General features: G+C 41.9%; 1 protein-coding gene across 4 annotated transcripts in view; it reads left to right on the forward strand.

The window, feature by feature from the left end:
• The window catches only part of STARD13 (StAR related lipid transfer domain containing 13), a 250,958-nt gene that overhangs the window by 192,669 nt on the left and 43,415 nt on the right, over positions 1 to 14,874 (forward strand). For all 4 annotated transcript variants that reach the window (XM_062194382.1, XM_062194383.1, XM_062194380.1 and 1 more), the window contains exon 4: positions 13,751 to 13,814. In XM_062194382.1, the coding sequence (XP_062050366.1) occupies positions 13,751 to 13,814 (64 nt within the window). The remainder of the gene's footprint in view (positions 1 to 13,750; positions 13,815 to 14,874) is intronic.

Genomic DNA, 14,874 nt, shown 5'->3' on the forward strand with positions numbered 1-14,874 from the left:
TTGGACCCCTGCCACCCGCATTGGAGACCCAGAAGAAAAGAAACTCCTGGCTCCTGGCTCCTGGCTTTGGATCGGCACAGCTCCAACTGTTGCAGCCAATTGGGGAGTGAACCAGCGGATGGAGGACCTCTCTCTCTCCCTCTCTCTCTCTCTCTGCCTCTCCTTCTTTCTCTGTGTAACTCTGACTTTCAAATAAATAAATAAATCTAAAAAAAAAAAGAGAGAGAGAGAGAGAGAGAGAAAGAAAGAAAGAAAAGAAAAACTGGTGCTCTCAGAGCCTTAATCTCATCTGAAAATAAAAAGGTCAGTCCAAATGGCTCTAAAGTTGGCCAAGTTCTGACGCTTCCTTGGCAAACATTTACTGAGTGGGTCATGCTGACCAGCTCCTGTGCTGGGCTTGACGGGTGCCAATAAGATGTGGCTCGAAGCCTGTCATGTTCTGTGGTGGAGAATCGTTTTGTTATTCTAACTGCACAAGGTCCATTCCAGTTACTTAAAGCCAATCACCGATGGGACCTGGAGAAAAAAAACACATTCAAAAAGAAAAATCTGTAGAAACTATTAAGTATAGAACTTCCTTCTAGGCTCTATAGGGATTAGAAAATGCGAACATCCCTGTTTTAAAAGAGGCTCTACCGCAATGGAGACTATGTCATTCATGCAGGAAATAAATTTTTTAAAAGATTTATTTATTATTTACTTGAAAGTCAGAGTTACACAGAGAGAGAAGGAGAGGCAGAGAGAAAGAGAGAGAGAGAGGTGTTCCATCTGCTGGTTCACTCCCCAATCAATTGCAGCAGCTGGAGCTGAGCTGATCTGAAGCCAGGAGCCAGGAGCTTCTTCCAGGTCTCCCACATAGGTGCAGGAGCCCAAGGACTTAGGATATCTTGTACTGCTTTCCCAGGCCATAGCAAAGAGCTGGATCAGAAGTGGAGCATCCAGGACTCAAACCGGTGCCCTTATGGGATGCTGGCACTGCAGGTGGCAGCTTTACCTGCTACACCACAGCACCAGCCCAGGAAATAAAATGTTATAATCAAAGAAATTTTCTAAGCAACAAGTGTTAGACCAACTCAGAATATCTGAAGGATTTTATATAATTTATGATTAAACAAGAAAGAAACAAATGCCAGTTTCAAATACATGTCCTAAATGCAGGTTGATTTCACTAGGCAGAATTTCACAGTGGTTTTGACAAAATGCAGTGAAGACCTCTATGTGACAGATTCTGTTACCTGAGGCAGCCAGATCATAAAGAGGCATTTATGGCCAGCACTGCAGCTCACTAGGCTAATCCTCCACCTGCAGCACCGGCACCCCGGTTCTAGTCCTGGTCGGGGCGCCAGATTCTGTCTCGGTTGCTCCTCTTCCAGTCCGGCTCTCTGCTGTGGCCCGGGAAGGCACTGGAGGAAGGCCCAAGTCCTTGGGCCCTGCACCCACATGAGAGACCAGGAGGAAGCACCTGGCTTCTGGCTTCAGATCGGCGCAGCGCGCTGGCCACAGCGGCTATTTTGGGGGTGAACCAACGGAAGGAAGACTTTTCTCTCTGTCTCTCTCTCTCACTATCTAACTCTGCCTGTCAAAAATAAAAAATAAAAAAAATTAAGAGGCATTTACATCTGTCTGGGACACATGTTTTGCCCAGTTTGTTTTCTTACAGAGTCTATCTATTATTTATTTTACTTGTGTGAGATAAAATTTCAGGCCCATGCTACACTTTGCCAGGAATCTGTACCGAATCTCAGATCACCTTAAACAATCTTTTACTCTTTGGCTTACAGCAAGATGCGCATCATTTTCACCCAAAGTCCAGTTTCCATAGGTTCATGCTTGATGTTGTACACACCCTATAGATTTTGATAAACACATAATGCCAGATATCCTCCATGACACTATCATACAGAGTATAACTTCCCAACAAGTCCTTGGGCTCTGCCTGTACATCCGTTGCTACCATCCTCTGCCCCTACCACCAACTCCTGGCAATCTTTTCGCTGTCTAAATAGTTTTGCCTCTTCCAGAACGTTAGAGAGTTGGAATCATACCCTATGTAGCCTTTTCCTACTTCTTCTATCACTGCGTAGTATAAATCTAAATTTCTTCCATTTTTATCCTGGCTTGATTGCTGAAATAATATCTCATTGTCTGGCTGCAGCACAGTTTATTTATCCTTCCAACTGACATTGGCTGCTCAAATTTTGTCAGTTATGAATAAAACTGCTATAAACATTCATGTGCAGGTTTTTGTGTGGACACAAGCTTTTGACTCATTTGGGTAAATACTAAGGAATGTGATTGTTCAATCATATGGTAAGAGTATGTTTGGCAGTAGGAAATTGTGTTCCCACCAGCAATGAGTGAGTTTCTGTTGCCACATTCTTATCAGCATTTAATGTTTCAGTATTTTAGATCTTTGCAATAGATATGTAGTGGTATGTTACGTTTGTAATGACATGTGATGTTGACTATCTCTTAATATCCTCATTTTTATCATACTTTTTATCTGCCTATCTTCTTTGGTAAAGTATATGTTGTGAACTTTTGCCTGTTTTTCAATTGAGCTGTTTGCTTCCTTACTGTTGATTTTTAACAGTTTTCAAATATATTTTAGATAAGAGTCTTTAACAGATATATCTGTTGCAAATACGTTCTTCCATTCTACAGTTTAACCTCTCATTCTCTTTCTTGAAGCAGAAGTTTTAAATATTTATGAAGTCAGATTTATAAATTTTTTCTTTCATGGAATATGCATTTTGTTTTGACTCTGAAAAGTCATCATCATACTCAAGGTCATTTAGATTTTCTCCTGGGTTACATTTTAGAAGTCATATAGTTTTGTGTTTACATCGCAATATAAGATCCACTTTGAGTTGAGTTTTGTGAAAAGTATAAGGGCCACCTCTAAAGTGCTTGTTTTGCATGTGGATGTTCAGTTGTTCCAATATCATATGTTGAAAGAGTGTCTTTTTTTTTTTTAATTTTTATTTTTGACAGGCAGAGTGGACAGTGAGAGACAGAGACAGAGAGAAAGGTCTTCCTTTTGCCGTTGGTTCACCCTCCAATGGCCGCCGCGGTAGCGCGCTGCGGCCGGTGCACCACGCTGATCCGATGGCAGGAGCCAGGTGTTTATCCTGGTCTCCCATGGGGTGCAGGGCCCAAGGGCTTGGGCCATCCTCCACTGCACTCCCTGGCCACAGCAGAGAGCTGGCCTGGAAGAGGGGCAACCGGGAAAGGATCGGTGCCCCGACCGGGACTAGAACCCGGTGTGCCAGCGCCACCTTTCGCTGAAGGGAGAAGAGAACTTCCACTTTGATTATGGCCTTGTCTATATAAATTCAGAATTTGTGAACTCAAGAGGCTTCCACAGCCTTGGCAGCTCATGACAAGAGCCTCGGGTGATCACTGACATCATAAATAAGAGTGTCAGTTGTTAAATCAACAACAGGAGTCACTTTGCACTCGCTCCCCATGTAGGATCTCTGTCCTTAATGTGTTGTACTATGAGAATTAATGGCAAAAATAGTCTTCAAGCAGTACTTTACTTTGTATGTCTGTGTGGGTGCAATCTGTTGAAATCTTTACTTAGTATACACTAAGTTGATCTTCTGTATATAAAGATAATTAAAAATGAATCTTAATGAAGAATTGGGTGGGAGACGGAGTAGGAGATGGGATGGTTTGCAGGTGGGAGGTTGGTTATGGGGTGAAAAACTGCTATAACCCAAAAGTTGTACTTTCAATATTTATGTTTACTAAATAAAAATTTTCTAAAAAATAAAATAAAGATGTTAATGATTTAAAAAAAAGAGAAAGAATGTCTTTTAGACAATGTATTACCTTTGCCCCTTGGTAAAGGTCAATTGAGTATATTTGTTGTTCTGGTTTTTTTTGCCAACAGTGCACTATCTTGACCACTACATCTTTTTTTTTTTTTTTGACAGGCAGAGTGAACAGTGAGAGAGAGAGAGAGACAGAGAGAAAGGTCTTCCTTTTGCCATTGGTTCACCCTCCAATGGCCGCCGCAGCTGGCGCGATGCGGCCAGCGCACCGCGCTGATCCGATGGCAGGAGCCAGGTGCCTATCCTGGTCTCCCATGGGGTGCAGGGCCCAAGCACTTGGGCCATCCTCCACTGCACTCCCGGGCCACAGCAGAGAGCTGGCCTGGAAGAGGGGCAACCGGGATAGAATCCGGTGCCCCAACCGGGACTAGAACCCGGTGTGCCGGCGCCGCAAGGCGGAGGATTAGCCTGTTAAGCCACGGCGCCGGCCGACCACTACATCTTTATAGAAAGTCTTTTGGGGGCCGGCGCCATGGCTCACTTGGTTAATCCTCCGCCTGCAGCGCCGGCATCCCATATGGACACCAGGTTCTAGTCCCAGTTGCTCCTCTTCCAGTCCTGCTCTCTGTTGTGGCTTGGGAAGGCAGTGGAGGATGGCCTAAGTGCTTGGGCCCTGCACCCACATGGGAGACCAGGAGGAGGCACCTGGCTCCTGGCTTCGGATCGGTAGCAGCCATTTGAGGGGTGAACCAACAGAAAAGGAAGACCTTTCTCTCTCTCTCTCTCTCTCTCTCTCTCTACCTGTCAAATAAATTTTTAAAAATTCAAAAACAAAAAAATAGAAAGTCTTTCATTTGAGTAGTGTTAGTCCTCCCATTTTGTTCTCCAAAATTGTGTTGACTATTCTAGATCTGTTAGTTCTTCAAATAAACTTTAGAATCAATTTGTCAAATCCACTGTCTTGTAATTTCTTGTTAGAGTGGACACTTTAATATTATAACGTAGCAACTTTCAAAATCAGATCTTTGCTCCCGAGGGCTTGTTTGTTTAGTGACTTTCTGAATCAAATAATTCTTGGAAATCTGTATTCTTTGTCATATATGATCACTGAAGTCTCTACTCAGTTAATTTAGTGTTCATCAAATGATTAGAAAGAGATGTCTTCAGATACCTTGAACCAGTATGTCTTCCAGTCTTTGTTGAGAAGCTCTTTGTACATGTTACATTATGGCTTTAACACTCCAGCAGGAAATGGATAACTCTTGCCTTAGCCTTTACTTCCCACTTGTGTAGATTATCAGGATCAGCCAAAGCTTTCTTGGTTGTTTCCTGGTATGGACATAGTTCTGCACATGTGCTTGACCTTCTCAATTGCTAAGAAAATGTTGGAACTTTTCTATGTGCCCTATGGATAGCTCATTTCCCTGACTATCCTCTTTAAGCTATTTTGTCTATACCTTGTTTGGTCCAACTCTTATCATCAATTTAAATAGCTGTGATGTTAAATAAGTGCCACTGATTTTCTTTGACGTACACCTTGAGTAAAAGCTCTTTTCAATGATGAGCTCAGAGTCAGGTCAAATTAATATGACCCCTATGAATAGGATCTTTCAGGGAACTTCCAGGCTACTCAGAAAATGACAGTTCTTTGGGAATGGAGGTTTTGAGTGAACTTAAATCCATTCTGTCCTCTCCAGTGGCAGCTAGGCTGCTGGTTTTCACAACTACTCTGATTACAATGATAACGGTTTTGGCCGGCGCCATGGCTTAACAGGCTAATCCTCCGCCTTGCGGCGCCGGCACACTGGGTTCTAGTCCTGGTTGGGGCACCGGACTCTATCCCGGTTGCCCCTCTTCCAGGCCAGCTCTCTGCTATAGCCCGGGAAGGCAGTGGAGGATGGCCCAAGTCATTGGGCCCTGCACCCGCAAGGGAGACCAGGAGAAGCACCTGGCTCCTGGCTTCGGATCAGCGAGATGCGCTGGCCGCAGCGGCCATTGGAGGGTGAACCAATGGCAAAAAGGAAGACCTTCCTCTCTGTCTCTCTCTCACTATCCACTCTGCCTGTCAAAAAAAAAAAAAAAACCACAATGATAATGGTTTTGAAATCTCCTGAAGAGATGGGTAAAGTTGCAGGGAAAAGTGGTACACTCAAATGCCACAGAGCATACTATTCTTATATACATTCAACCATTTCTTTTGAATAAACATTAGTTAGTTCATTACAAGCCTATATTAATTGCCAGCATTTAAAGAGTTGGTTTTGACAATATTTGCCAGAACAACTATTCTTGTTGCTTTTATGAAGGAGGTCAATTGTCATTTTCTAAATTCAGTTTTATTCATGAATAACTTACATTTTAAAAAACTCACCAATTTGAAATGTATGATTTCATGAGTTTTTTAAAATGTATATCATTATGTAACTATCAAAGTCATGATATAAAACATTCTCTGTATCTCAAAAGTTCCCTGTTGCTGGTAATTGGCAACCCTACAGAACCGTCTTCTGTCACTATAGTTTTGTCTTTTCTAAAATTTTTAATAACTGGAATCAGATAGTGTGTTCTCTTTGTGTCTAACTTCTTTTATTTAGGATAATGCCTCTGAGATTCATCCATTTTTTTTTTTTTGACAGGCAGAGTGGACAGTGAGAGAGAGACAGAGAGAAAGGTCCTCCTTTTGCCGTTGGTTCACCCTCCAATGGCCGCCGCGGTAGCGCGCTGCGGCCAGCGCACCGCGCTGTTCCGATGGCAGGAGCCAGGTGCTTCTCCTGGTCTCCCTTGCGGGTGCAGAGCCCAAACACTTGGGCCATCCTCCACTGCACTCCCTGGCCACAGCAGAGAGCTGGCCTGGAAGAGGGGCAACCGGGACAGGATCGGTGCCCCGACCGGGACTAGAACCCGGTGTGCCGGCGCCGCAAGGCGGAGGATTAGCCTGTTGAGCCACGGCGCCGGCCGATTCATCCATATTGTTGCATGTATTGGTGGTCAGTGCCTTAAATTGTTGAGTATTCCATTGTATATATGCACAATGTTTAAATCCATCTACCAGTTGATAGTCATTTGGGTTAATTATAATTTTTGGCTGTTTTGTAAATCTTTATGCTATGAATAGTCAAGTACAAACCTTTTGTGAACATATGATTTTTTTTTATCTTGGCTAACTAAGAGTGGAATTTTTGGTCAGACGTTAAAAATATGTTAAATTTTATAAGAAAGCACTAACCTGCTTGCCAAAGAGGCTGCACTTTTGTGAAAATTTAAGTAGTTCTGCTCTTTGCTAATACTTAATGTTGTCAGTTGTTTTGCTTTAAGCATTCTGCTGTGTTTGAGGTGGTATCTCATTATGATTTTAATTTTCATTTTTCCCATAACAAATGATATTAGATATCTTTTCCCTTGCTTCTCTTGAAAGTGTTCATATGTTTTGTTCATTTTAAAGATAAGGTTGACTTATTACTGAATTTAAGAGATCTATATGTATATGTATGTAGTCCTTCATCAGATGCTGTATATATTTTGCAACTGTTTTCCCTACATAGAGAAATAATTATTAAGATATATTTAGGCAGATATCTGAGTTTGTGGGCAATTCAAGGACATAAAATTACAAAGTCAAATCTAGCTAGTCTCCAGTTTTAAAAAAATACTAAGTAAGGAGCAGGCATTTGGCCTAATGGTTAAGATGCTTATTATGATGTCCACATCCTAGAGCAGAGTATTTGAGTTTGAGTCCGAGTTCCAGCTCCCGATTTCAGCTTGCTGTTAACACAGATCATGGGAGGCAGCACCGATGACTCAAGTGACTGAGTTCCTGCCACAAACATGGAGGTCTGGATTGAATTCTCAGCCTCTGGCTTTGGCCTGGCCCAGCCCCAGCCATTGTGGGCATGTGGAGAGTAAATCAGTGAATGGGATCTTCCTCTCTCTTTCTCTCTGCCTCTTAAATAATAATAATGATAATAATGATGATAAGGATAATTATGATAATAAAATTCCTACCTGTATTAGAAAGTTTAAAACATACTCAAGTATGTGGTATATAAGGGATGAATGATGTCTTTGATGTCTTTTGTGTATATAGTAGATCAAAAGCTTTTTCACAGAATAGAATTATTCATTTGTGTTTCCAAACCATAACAGAGGGACCAATTTGTTAGATAAGTACGTTTTATAAATATCAGGCAATCCTTCCCTAAACAAACCTGTTACAGATTTGCCAAAGGAGCAACATCAAAATTTGTTTTGTTTTGTTTTGTTTTGTTTTGTTTTGTTTTGAACTTCACACACCACTCTTAGATAGAGATGTTAGCACATGTGGAACTGGCCAAGAAGATAGGCTGTCAGTTTTGGAAGCCAAGGCCAAGAACTCACCAAAGACAACTTCAGGACACATGATCAGCTTCTAATCCCAATTGCCCATTATATGTAATGCTATCATGAGTGTGTACTCAGTGAGTAAATTGGGGATGGCTGAAAATGAGGAAGATCATAAAATATTTCTAAGTCAATGACTAATATGATAAAAAGTTGAGAAATACAACTGGTTTCAATGTGAAGCAATACATGTGGTAGTGAAACCAATTATAGGTATGTTGTCTGTTGGTGAAAGATGAGAAGGGACTGAATTATGGTGGAAGGAAACGAAATACTTCAAATACTTAAAAAAAGTATAGTTCAGGATTTAGTGATCAGTGAATGTCAGTCTTGAAGAAGGGGAATCTCAAGATGACTCAATTTTCTACATTGGGTGGCCTATTGGTGATGCTGTTATTCAATGCAAGACAGTAAACAGGAGAAACAGATTTGAAAAAGAATGAAATGAGTTCAGTTTTATATTTGAGTTTGAAGGGCCAGCAGCTCCCCACATTTGGAGGAGAGCCATGAGTGGTTGGAGATGCAACTCCAGGGCTAAGGTGAGATACATGGGCTGGAAACAAAGGATTGCATGTCATGAAAATTCTTTAAAAAAAAAAAAAAAAGGAACAATAAGGCCAAAGGCCAAATACTACTCAGTTTCTCAGTGACATGAAGGAGATAGTGTTGAGAGAGATGTAAGAAGTCAAGAAGTCATAATTTTGAATGTCAAAGATGAAACGAGTTAAAAGGAATGGTGACTGGTAATTAACATCTATTACTAGAAGTAGGTTTTTGTTAAAAAGAAACTATGGTATTTGTGACTAGAAAGTCATTCAGCAAAAGCTGAAAACAGTTCAAACATCCAAGATAAACTGATTGTGTGTTTTTATATCAGAAAGTACTACCCAGAAATTAAGATGAATAATTACTGCCATACAGAACAACATGGATCAATCTCAAAAACTCTGTGATGAATGAAAACACCCACTCAAAAAACACATACTATATGATTCCACTTCCAAGATGACCATTAATAGGCAAAACTATCAATGGGTGATAGAAGTAAGAAAGAGGATGCCCTTGGGGATAGTGGGAAGAGATGAGCTGGTAGAGAGAATTGACATTAAATAAACACATAGAATTTCTATTGTGAATAAATGTTCTTTATCTTTTTTAAGGGCACATACAATTGTCAAAAATCTTAGACTAAAATCTTAAGATCTGTACATACAAAACAAAAGCCATTGGTCAAAGATGAGAGATTGAATACCTGGGGTTGCTTGCTTCTAAATTCTCAGTGGTTAAATCAGTTAAGTTATCACTTAAGATGCCACTTCAGGTGGCCACATCTTCTATCAGTATGCCTGAGTTTGAGAATCCGCAGTCTCAGGACCCAACTCCTGAGTCCAGCTTCCACTCCCAATTCCAGATTGGCCCACCCTGGGAGGCAGCAGGTGGTGGCTCAAGTGTTTAGGCTCATGCCACCCATATTGTCATATTGGAGGTCTGGATTGAGTGCCTGGCTCTGGCTATTGCAGACACCTGGGGAGTGAACCAGTAGATGTGGAATTTCTCTCTCTTCTTCCCCACATTCCTGCCCTCCTACTCCCCCATGCTTTCAAATAAACAAAAATTGAAAAAATATATGCTTAAAAAGTAAGTAAATAAATCCTCTCTAATTTACAGAGAGATATTTCTTTGTAAAAGCAAATGTCCATACATGAGAGAGATCATAACTACAAAATTTTCAAGCAGAAACATGTAGTTAGCAAGCCCAAGAAACAAAATCCAAGTAGTCAATGGGAAAAGGCATAAAATAACTCAATATTTACTGCATAAATTCTGAAATACTCAAAATTAGTAGTGAGGGTAAAGGGAGACTAAAAGGAGGAGGATTGTTAGCAATTCTATTTGAAAGTAGGTAGAGCCCTATCTACTCCCACAATCTATCTGAACAACTGCTCTCACCTCACCAGAAGTGCAGGAGTTGATTCCCTGCACAGATGTTCCCCAGACAGGTGCACCAAATGTAGTTGAAGATGGGGTTTTCTATTGAAACTGGAAGCCCCCCTGACAATCTGTCTGCGTTCAAGGGTTGACATTCCCAGGCCTCTTCCCAGTCTGTCTATAACTAAATGTTGACATCCAACTCTAGAACCTGAAAAGGCACTCAAGAGGAATGTGAGTTCTGAAAAGTTGGATCAGTCCATGATGAAGTAAGAAGGGCAGCAAATCCTAACCAGAACCCGTCAGAAGGATTTGGGAAACCCATCTCCAGGAAAATCAAATTGATAGATTCATGTGATGGAAAAAAACCTAGAAACTTAGATAATTGGGGAAGTGTTTGAGTTTGAATTTAAGGATGAGCCTATGAAAAAAAACAAGGAAACAAACAAGATGCTTACTAACTCCCACAGATAACAGAAAGTTGAGAATGAAAGGAAAGTAATCAGAGAATGATATGTATGTGAATAGCTTTTCCAGGATCAATACTGAATATTGATTCATGGAAAAATTATGAATTATAATACAGTTTTGTAAGAGTCAAAGGGTGAGTATGAGTGTGTGTGAGTATGCATGGTTAGGAGGTGGGAGCAAGTAATAACCAAGAAAAGTTTCATCTTCCATAGAACAAAGATAATAGATAATTACATCACTGAAAGATTAAGGAGTAATAACAAACAGTACTAGAAATAAACACCAAAAGCAAGGGTTAAAAAAGTTGCCTCCAGGGGCCCGGAGCGGGTTGGGTTAATTCCCTGGCCTGAAGCACCAGCATCCCATATGGGCGCCTGTTTGAGATGCGGCTGCTCCTCTTCTGATCCAGCTCTCTGCTATGGCCTGGGATAGCAGTGGAAGATGGCCCAAGTCCTTGGGCCCCTGCACCCACATGGGAGACCCAGAAGAAGCTCCTGGCTCCAGGCTTCAGATCAGTGCAGTTCCAGACATTGCAGCCAATTGGGGAGTGAACCATCAGAGGGAAGACCTTTCTCTCTCTCTCTGCCTCTCCTCTCTCTGTGTAACTCTTTCAAGTAAAAAATAAATAAATCTTTAAAAAAAAAAGTTGCCTCCAAAGAGTGATAAATGGAAAAGGATATGAGGGGTAGTGTTTGACTCTTTGAATCATATGAATTTCTTTTTTTTTTTTTTTAACTTTTATTTAACAAATATAAATTTCCAAAGTACAGTTTTTGGATTACAATGGATTTTCCCCCCCATAACTTCCCTCCCACCCACAACCCTCCCATCTCCCGCTCCCTCTCCCATTCCATTCACATCAAGATTCATTTTCAATTATCTTTATATACAGAAGATCAATTTAGTATATACTAAGTAAAGATTTCAACAGTTTGCACCCACACAGAAACACAAAGTGTGAAGTGCTGTCTGAGTACTAGTTATAACATTAATTCACATTGTACAACACATTAAGGACAGAGCATATGCATTTCTAATTGTGGTCTTAATAAAGAAATCAAATAAAATAATAAGGGTATTTAGAAAAAGAATTTCATGAAACTTAGACTATGAAAGTTTGAAAACTCAATGAAATTCTAAGATAGTCTCAGCAAGTTGAGTAGCAAAAGGAAGGTAAATGGGGGCCAGCGCTGTGGCACAGCAGGTTAAAGCACCGGCCTGCAGCACTGGCACCCCATATGGGCACTGGTTCAAGTCCCAGCTGCTCCATTTCTGGTTCAGGTCTCTGCTATGGCCTGGGAAGACAGTGGAAGATGGCTCAAGATGGCCTCTGCACCCATGTGGGAGACCTGGAAGAAGCTCCTGGCTCCTGGCTTTGGCCTGGCCAAGCCCCAGTGGTTGTGGCCATTTGGGGAGTGAACCAGCAGATGGAAGACCTCTCTCTCTTTCTCTCTGTCTTTCCCTCTCTCTGTAACTCTGCCTTTCAAATAAATAAAATAATTTTTTTTCTTAAACAAAAAAGGGTAAATGATGGAATAGTTAAATAGACACTCAGGAAAAGATGAGATTGAAGGAATATTGATAGTTTGCCTTATTATGATTCTTTAGGTAGCTAACTAATGGTGATTATATTTACCTAGGACAGGAATGATTGTAAAGAGAGAGAAGCAGTGAGGAGAGTCTGCTGAGGTGAGAGGGAGTAGATGAGGTACCAGAGTCCCAGATGAAGTGGTAGATGTTCGACTCAAAAGCGAGATTAAAGGGTCAGCTTTAAAAAAGAAGGGGATAGCCGGCGCTGTGGCTCAACAGGCTAATCCTCTGCCTTGCGGCGCCAGCATACCGGGTTCTAGTCCCAGTTGGGGCACCGGATTCTGTCCCGGTTGCCCCTCTTCCAGGCCAGCTCTCTGTTGTGGCCCAGGAGTGCAGTGGAGAATGGCCCAAGTGCTTGGGCCCTGCACCCCAGGGGAGACCAGGAGAAGCACCTGGCTCCTGCCATCGGATCAGCGCAGTGCGCCGGCTACAGCGCGGCCGCGGCGGCCATTGGAGGGTGAACCAACGGCAAAGGAAGACCTTTCTCTCTGTCTCTCTCTCTCTCACTGTCCACTCTGCCTGTCAAAAATTAAAAAAAGAAAGAAAAAAGAAGGGGATCATCTTTTCTTGTAAAGCAAAAGTGAAGCGTGGCAGGATCAGTGAGCATGTAGATGCGATTCATGATGAAGGAAAGGATCAGTAGCAGCACTCAGGACTTGGTGCCTAAAACATGGGGTTAGAGACTCCTGATGGGCTGGGACTGGGCTCCCTGTTGAGGGTGAGACTCAAAGTGTGTGTGTGAGCCAGCGGGGGCTACCATGACAGACTGCCGGTGGGAGGTTTCCACCGTAGAAGTCTGCTTTCTCACAGTCCTGGAGGCTGGAGAGTCCACCATCAGGGTGCTGGCAGGGTTTGGCTGGAGAGTCCACCATCAGGGTGAGGTCCTCTTCCTGACCCCAGACAACCACCTTCTGCCTGTGTCTTCACGTGGCGGAGAGAGAGCAAGATGCAGAGACAGCAACAGAGCCTACTCACTCATCTCTTCTTCTAGGGACACTAATCCTGTCTGATAAGGACTCCTCCCTTATGACCTCATTTATCTCTAATTACCTTCTTACCACAAATACAGCCACAATGGGAATTAGGACATCAATCTAGAGTTTTAGAGGGACACAGTTTAGTCTATAGCATGTATAATTCAGCACCGTAACACAAGTTAGCTTTCCATTCATTCCTGGCCACCTGAGAGCAGGCGAGAAGACAGATGGCGTCATTGATTCATTTTGGGGAGTTAGCAGTACAGACTTAATGGTAGGTTAAGGTGACAAATGAATCAAAGAGCTGCTGAAAATACTGCTACAATCCTTGACCCTTGGTTTCAAGAATAGCAGAAACAGAAGTCAGAAAAGAGCTGGGTTTAGATTAGGCAAGGGTTGGAGAGCAGAAGTCTGACTTGCTGTCTTCTGAGGTCAGAGGGCCAGAGCACAAATGGCAGCTATTTTACAACCTGCCATCTGGAGGAGGGGTCCCATCACCTGGGGACATAATTGTCTGTTTCTATACTTGCAACCTTCATAGTAGAAATAAGGGAGGATTATGAAACTGGAAAAAGGATTTAGGTTCAACAGTGGTAGTAATCATTAGTCTTTATCCTTTCTTTTTAGACGACTGAACACGTTGAACAAGTGTGCCTCAATGAAACTTGATGTGAACTTCCAAAGGAAGAAGGTGAGTGCCCACGTGTTAACAATGAGCAGGATTACACCCACAGAACCTAAGCAACTATTCAGAAATGTATCCTCTGTCTATGTTTGTTCTCTAAATTTGCCATCTTACCATAATCCTCATAAATAATCCCACAATTAACTCAGGCTGAGAAAGGTTTATTTTACTTGTTTATTCGCTTCACTATTTTTTTAATCAGACAGTTTTCATAAAGATGTAAAATATCTCAATTGTTTGTGATTCAGAAGTTTGTTTAGCTATAAATATCAACCCCATATTGGACTCAAATCCTCTACAGTGATTAGTAGATTAAGACTGTTCAGGAAAGATCTATGGACCCACACCAAGTGTCTTCTAGTTCATTCTTTCCAGCAGCATTTTATTTTAAGGACATATCAAGGTTGCATTCCCTCTCAGATTCATTTGATAATGGGTTGAGGGCTTTGAGGGACAGTATAACCTCAAACTACTGAGTCTGCCTGATCTCTCGCCATGATCTCCCCTCACAAGAGTTTGGTTAGCTTTAAAAGCCACCTCGCTGTCTTCCTCTTATAGGATTGTGCATGTACTGTTCCCTCTCTGTGAATAAAATAGAAGATTTCAGTCTCAAAATAAAGCTTTACAGGTTGAGTGCTGCTAATCTGAAATCCGAAATGCTCCAAAAACCAAAACTTTTGGATCATGAAGTCAGCACTCAGAAAGTTTAGGATTTCAGGGCACTTTGAAATTCACATTTTTACATTAGGGTTGCTCACCCAGTTTAGTCTATGCCAAAATCTGAAACACATCTAGTCCCAAGGATTTTTGAATAAGGGCTATTCAACCTGTATTTTATTGAGCACTTACTGTGTTCCAGGAGCTGGATAATACACATTGCACACATCTCATTTACTCCATGGAGGTAGGGCTTGTCTGTTTTCTAGGTGAGCGAAACCCTGAACGAGCCAAGTGTCTTGCGGGTACTCATGCAGCTAATAGCAGAGCGGGCTTGCAACTCCAAAAGCAAGATCCTAACCACTGTGCTGTGCTGCCTCCCTTTCTCACCAAACAGATCCTTTTTACA

This window comes from Lepus europaeus, chromosome 6 (genome assembly GCF_033115175.1).
Source record: "Lepus europaeus isolate LE1 chromosome 6, mLepTim1.pri, whole genome shotgun sequence".
NCBI lineage: Eukaryota > Metazoa > Chordata > Mammalia > Lagomorpha > Leporidae > Lepus > Lepus europaeus.